The sequence below is a fragment of the Enoplosus armatus genome, chromosome 23 (assembly GCF_043641665.1).
Source record: "Enoplosus armatus isolate fEnoArm2 chromosome 23, fEnoArm2.hap1, whole genome shotgun sequence".
In the NCBI taxonomy this organism is placed as follows: Eukaryota; Metazoa; Chordata; class Actinopteri; order Centrarchiformes; family Enoplosidae; genus Enoplosus; species Enoplosus armatus.
Genome location: NC_092202.1, coordinates 2,209,238 through 2,216,110, shown reverse-complemented (window position 1 = coordinate 2,216,110; position 6,873 = coordinate 2,209,238). Strand labels below are relative to the sequence as shown.

The 6,873-nt window shown below is 45.8% G+C and overlaps 1 protein-coding gene across 1 annotated transcript in view; it reads right to left on the bottom strand.

Moving 5' to 3' along the window:
* Positions 1-5,782: 5,782 nt before the first annotated feature.
* dysf (dysferlin, limb girdle muscular dystrophy 2B (autosomal recessive)) overlaps positions 5,783-6,873 on the bottom strand; it is a 69,386-nt gene continuing 68,295 nt past the window's right edge. The window contains exons 56-58 of the mRNA XM_070929750.1: positions 6,347-6,456; positions 6,096-6,243; positions 5,783-5,839 (exon numbers count right to left, since the gene is read on the bottom strand). Of these exons, the coding sequence (XP_070785851.1) occupies positions 5,783-5,839; positions 6,096-6,243; positions 6,347-6,456 (315 nt within the window). The remainder of the gene's footprint in view (positions 5,840-6,095; positions 6,244-6,346; positions 6,457-6,873) is intronic.

The following is a 6,873-nucleotide window of genomic DNA, read 5'->3' as shown; positions in this document are numbered from 1 at the left end:
CTGTCTATATGTCTGTCTGTCTATATATATGTCTATCTATATGTCTGTCTGTCTATCTATATGTCTGTCTGTCTATATATCTGTCGTGTGTGACGTTGGAGTAATGCGACCGCGCTGGAGTTCGTTTGTAGCCGTTAGCTTTTTACTTTACAGCGATTCCATTTACGCTTCAAAAATCAATCACGTGGAGTTCATTAGTGACGATTATCTTGCTGAACAAAACAGTATCATAAACTTTTGTTTGCCACTGAGTTTATTTTCTGCAATAATCCAAAAGCCAGCGGAAGAATCCCTTTTCGACGCTAACTTCAGGGGAGTCTGGAGGACGTGGACGACATCTGCCTCGTATATCTGTCCTCTCCTGTCGCCCCACCGAGGATCAACTCGTGTGTGTTCCTTCAGTATCTAACACAAACCGGTTTTGTGCAGCTGGATCAAACTACAACTGGAATCATTTATTTTTCCTAAATTTAATCCAAAAGAAACTCGAAGTTAGAAGCCAAACGGTGAACATCGGCTCTCACTGACAAACCCGAGGCGGGGGACTCTGGACGGCCTCAGGGGTGTCGGCGCGAGCTGTTAACGCACATCTGTACGCGTGTTTGTGTGTGCGGTGAGTGTTTGCAAGCTGATATCATGTGTCCGCGTGTGTGTGTGTGTGTGTGTGTGTGTGTGTGTGTGTGTGTGTGTGTGAGAGAGAGTGTTTGTAAGCTGATATCACCAGTCTGAACTTTGGCAGTGTGAAGGACAGACTCACAGGTACAGATGGAGCTACTGTGGTTTTACTTGCTGTAAGTGTTTGATGTTGTAGGCCTCCTCGCCGCTGTGTGTGTGTGTGTGTGTGTGTGAGTGTGTGTGTGTGTGTGTGTGTGTGTGTGTGTGTGTGTGAGTGTGTGTGTGTGTGTGTGTGTGTGTGTGTGTGTGTGTGTGTGTGTTTGAGGTGATAATGAAACAACTAGAATCCTGTTTGCCAGCCTCCCCTCCAGTCATTTTCCATCACATCTGGTGAATGAGGCGCACTTTGACCCCTCCATGTTCAAAGCTGCCCTAAACACACACACACACACACACACACACACACACACACACACACACACACAGTCAGAGAATGCACTGATGTACGTTTGGCTGTAAACACAACATTTCTCGGAGAAACCACATTTAGTTCATCTGTGATTAACATAGCAGTGAGATGAGGCAACAGGATGAGGAGAAAGAAAGGGGGGGGGGGGGGGGGGGCTGGTGATGGAGGGGTGGGTGTGATCGAGGGTTCAGGGAACAGACAGATTGGAGGAGGAAGGAGGGAGAGGAAGACGAAGAGTAGAGGTTGAATCAGATAGCTGCTGTAAAGAGAGGCAGCAGGACATTAAAGTGCAGCAGAGGACGAGGACCATGTGATGCGGTCAAAAGCTCCAGAAGAAGCTGACGTGGGTCTTGAGTTGCGATTGTTTTTAACATCCAAATCAAAATAAAACAACTTTTTACTGACATATGGTGGTTTATGTGCACCTGATAGTGTTTCCATGGAAACACAGAAAGGCATCTTCTTTCTGAAAGTAACTTTCAGATTCCAGATTATAAACCGTCAAATCGTAGAGAGAGAAAAAACTACTTTGGACGCTTTCAGCTGCGGCGTGAACTCAGCCAAAGAATACAAAATGAATGACAGAGGACGTGATGAGGAGGAGGAGGAGGAGGAGGAGGAGGAGAGGGAGGTCAGGGCAGGGTGAGGAGGAGAAGAGGTGTGTTTGGAGAGGGGGGAGGACGAGGAGGAAGACGGCGAAGGTCAAAGAAAATGAGAGAGGAGGATGGAGGAGCGAAGACAGACCACCGCCACAGCCCACCCACACTGCACACACACACACACACACACACACACACACACACCGTGGTCAGAGGTTCACCTGCAGTTCACGTTGACCATAACAACACCCCTGAGAAGGCGAGCGAAAAGGGAGAACATGAGACGAACAAGCAAAAGGAAAAGAGAGAGAGAGGCAGGATGGGAGTGATGTGGTATCAGGAGGGATGGGGGGGGGGGCGGGGGGGGCTCAGGAGAGGAGTCGGTCAGAGAGTTTTTAAGTCCGACGTTGCGGGTTCGCACCAAGGTCAGTGAACTAACCACACACACACACACACACACACACATCACTATTAGCATATTAAACCGTGGCCACCAAACCAAAGTGACTAATCATTACGACACTGTCTCACTCCCGGGACTCATCAGGACGTACAGGCCATCCCGCCGGACGTCCCCCTCCCCAGCAACCTTTTCCAGCTCCTCCTGGGGGATCCGGAGGTGTTCCCAGGCCAGGTGAGATATGTAATCCCCCCAGCGTGTTCTGGGTCTGGCTCCAGGGGCGGGGTGCCACGGTTTTCCCCGTTCTGGGTGGGGTCCTGCAGGTTTTGTGAATAGACCTTAGTCCGGACCGTCCCCTTTTAGGACAAAGTGTTGCAGTTGTACTTGTACTAATACACGAGCGTGTAAAGAAACACACCACGCGCTCATCAGAAATGCACTTTTATTGATAATAGGAAACACGATGCAGCGCGCAGTGAAGTCAAATACACAACATGTTCAGAGTACATTCAGGCTGCGCCTCCCAGAAAACACTCAAATAGCATCAGTCAGTCGCGACCAATCACGAAAACAACAAAGGAACCGGTGCTGTTCATGTAAAAACATACTGGAGCTGAACTGGTTTCCAGTTTCACCTTCACGTTCTTGTCCAGTGCAGTTTTATGGCATCGGGAGTTTATTACAGTCGACAGCAGAAGGATGCGCCTGTTTAAAGCTGCAGCAGAACATGTTTCACATCTGGCCACACCCCTATCAGTGATGTCACCGCAGGTGTTCTCCTTGTGACATCACTGATTAGGGGCGTGGCCGGAAGTTTCAACCCATCAGAGATGAGAGCAGCGGCAGTTTAATTCAGTGCTGAGTTACCTTTTAAAAACATTTAAAGTAACACGTTTTAATTAAGTACTTTTAGGTGAATGTGGGATTTTAAATTTAAAATAATGTCTGTAAGCAATAAACTTAAGTAAAACTCAACATTTTGTGTGTTTCTGGTCTGTGTATAGTTTTAATTCATGCTGAGGAGTTAGCGTTACTACATGTCAAGGCAGCAAAGCTAAAAGCTAAAGGCTAAAGGCTAAAGGCACGTTGCATTTACTGACAGGAAAAGACAAATATGCAGTACGAAGGCATCTTGAGGCGTTTTGGAAAATATAACTAACACTGATATGAAATAAAGTTTTTCCATTTGTTTTTTTCATTCATTTACATCAGCAGGATGTTTAAAGCTCTTTTATGTGTATAAAACTATTTCACTATTTCAAGATACTAACGCTAAAATCAAACGCAAGGCCATAAAATCGATCCATCCGGGCAAAGATCTAGTCCAGGTATCTGGTGCGTTCAGACACGTAGCACTGGGAATATTCTGGTTTGTTTTTTTCATATTTGCACACGTCACCACATTTTTTAACATATTTACACATTTTACCTGAAGGCAACAGCTGTGTCATTTAGCATAAGCTACACGACTAGCATACGCACTGTATAACATTAAATCTTTGGCCAGACTTCCTTTTTTTCTTTCGTCACTTTTATCAATAAGAGTCAAACTATTGTGGAGAACCACGACCCAGGAGGGTCCAGGTCTGCCCCTCCCTCGTCCTGATGAATGAATGAATGAATCCCCGTGTCGAACGGCTTCTACTCAAGTGCATCGTGCAAATCTGATCCATTTTCAAGTCAAACTGTCACCTGTTTGCATCCTTTCGTCTTTTTCTTTGCCTTCTATGTACAGAGAGGTAAACAAAGAGGTCACCTGAACCACAGGATGCCGACAGGAAAACACAACCCTTTAAGACCAGTAAGAGTTGCTTACATTCAAACAGGGAAGCAAAATGGTGCGCAGAAAACGACGCAGTGACACTAAATCCCTGAAAAATAATCATGGAGCACTTGATTCAACTCATCTCAGCAGCGATGTACCTGCTTCTGAGGGTTTTTAACGTTCTGCAAGTGAAGGAAATGCAACTTAACAAGACTTTTGTCTTCATTCAGCAACAGCGTGATCCAAACTCTGCAGGAAACAAATCACGAGAGTTCACGAGTACAGGGAGACCAACGTTAACATCTGATAGTGAGCGAGTCCCTCAAAAACAAACTGGATTCTGGAGTAAAAGTCTGGACTTGAGATGGTTTTTTTTAATGTGTTAACTGATTTTTAAATGACTGTGATGTATGCTGAGGTTAGCGGCGCTGGAGTTAAACCCTCAGTGACCTGGCAGGACGACGGGTTGCCAAAACTCCGTCCTATAAATGAGCTGCGTGTGAGTCCATGTGACTTTTGTTTACAAGGCCTGGTTGGCTCGTAACCGGCCGGTGAGAACCTAAAAACAAACCAAACGGGACAAAGTCAACTTTTCCACTGTGGCGAGGACCAAAGCAAACGAACCGAAACACGTGATCGCAAGAAGAAGAAGAAGAAGAAGAAGAAGAAGAAGAAGAAGAAGAAGACGCAGAAATAAATCAGAGAAGAAGAGAGAGGAGTTAAGTTTCTCTCGTCTCTCTTCTTTTTGTCTTTTCTATTACGACTTGGTTCAATTGTGTCGTCCATCTTTGTTTCCCTTCAGTTTCTATTAAGTCAGTGGGGGCTATTTAAGGACCTCAACACACACACACACACACACACACACATACACACGTGTTTGTGTGTGTGTGTGTGTGTGTGTGTGTGTGTGTGTGTCCTTATCTGCGTACATCCATCTAAAAACACGCTTTGTACTAATAAAGCTCAAACCCCGAGATCAACAAGAGCAAATCCCAGACTTAACCCGCTGAACCCTGAGAGTGCTGACAGACTGGAGGAGGAGGAGGAGGAGGAGGAGGAGGAGGCAAAGAGCAGGGGGAAGAAGACGAGGATGATGATGAAGGGGAGGAAAGGCGGAGAAGAGGAGGAGGAAGAACAGAATTTGATGCAGGAGGAGAAAGTAAGACAATAATAAAGAGGAGGAAAAGAAGGAGGATGAAGTTGAGGAAAGGGAGGAAATGAGGAGAAGAGGGAGGAGGAGAAGGAAGAAGAGGAGGAGGAAAGGGAAGGAAAGGAGAGGAGGAGGAGGACGAAGAGTAGAAAGAAGGAAGCAAACATAACACAGAGGTTGAGGTGAAGTTGTACATTTAACAACATTGAATACTGATACAACTTTGATTCGATTAAACAAAAATTCTGATTGCACTTGAAGGCAGCATCTGTGTCAATAAAGTTTACTGTAAAGTTTGACAGTTTGAAGCCGCTCAGTCACCGCCGCCTGACCCGACTTTGCCCCCTCGCAGCCGCAGGGGCTGCTGGGAAACGCCAGACGGTAAAAAGATCTTTGATTCTGCGTCGGCTTTTTTATTTTAAATTCTCCTCTCTTCACAGCGGGAGGGCGGACGAGACGGAAAAGAGGGATGAAAGAGGTGACGGAGGGATGGCGAGGACGGGGAGTGACGCACGCTGAGATCTGACAATAACCCTGGAAATGCATCCGGTGCAGCAACGCAGTGTTTCTGATCAACGGAGACACGGCGAGACTTGAATCTATCATGAAGGTGCAAATGGACACAAAGACGTCGTGTCGCATCCTCAGGAACAGAAGAGCTTCACAAGTTCACTGAACGAACTTCAGCAAGGTGACAGAAAAATACAATCAGTTGAATTCAGCACAACACTTTTCTTTCTTCTTCTTCTTCTTCTTCTTCTTCTTCTTTCCACTCTCCTCATCATCACTCTGCTGCCTTGGCTGGTCCAAAAGGTCCCACCATCTTCATGGCAGCGTAGTTCTGTAGGATGATTGAAATAACAAACACAGTAAAGAGGAAGTTTCTTTCTCTTTCATTCACTCTCGTTTGCCGTCTTCTCTCAGATTGTTACCAACACAAAAGACAGATCATTTTCTTAATTAACATTAAATATACAGATCAATATCTGATCTGTATATATTTGGGAATGCAGCAACTTCAAAGACGCTCAGATCTCCATCCACTGTGACAGCTTCACACACACACACACACACACACATAAAAGACTCAGACTTGCCGGGAAGGAGTAGAGGAAGACGCCAAAGAAGAGGAAGACGAAGAACAAGATGATGAAGAGGATGATGAACCACTTGAACCGCCTCCACAGGATGAACTTGAGGGTCTTATAGGGGGAGGAGAACCACAGGAAGGAGGTCTCTGGACGCCTGGGAGGAGAGAAGAGGATGAGAAACCATATTTGTATGTTAGAGTGTGTGTGTGTGTGTGTGTGTGTGTGTGTGTGTGTGTGTGTGTGTGTGTGAGACTCACTGAGGCTCCTCCAGGTGGGGGTTCATGTTGGGTTCGTCTCTGCCGTTGCCAGCCGGTCTCTCCTCGTGCTCCTGCTCCGTCACGATCTCCAGAGACATCTCCACCTTCCCCTGAAACAGACAGACAGCGGGTCTTCAGGGGCCGGAGAGCTGGAGAGCTAACTGCTAACAAGCTAACTGCTAACAAGCTAGTCGGTCACGAGAGCGCTTTACTTCCGCTGTTCATTTTGTTCTCGGGCTCAGAAGTGTTTGTGAACTTGGCAACTGTAAAGCAGCAATCTTGTTAGCTTGGTCGCTAAGTTTCACACAGTTTATTCAAAAGACACATCTGTAGCATCGACTCTCGACGTTCCTCATTCACTTTACTGATTTAACTGCAGTGTTCAGCCATTTTAAATGCTGGTATTTATAGTGTATTACTTTGAAAGTTAATATACAACAAAATGATTGATTTTATTGTTGCACAAACTGGAAGTGTCATGTCTGGCCTTTGAATATTTTACATATGGCTAGTTTTATCCCATTATG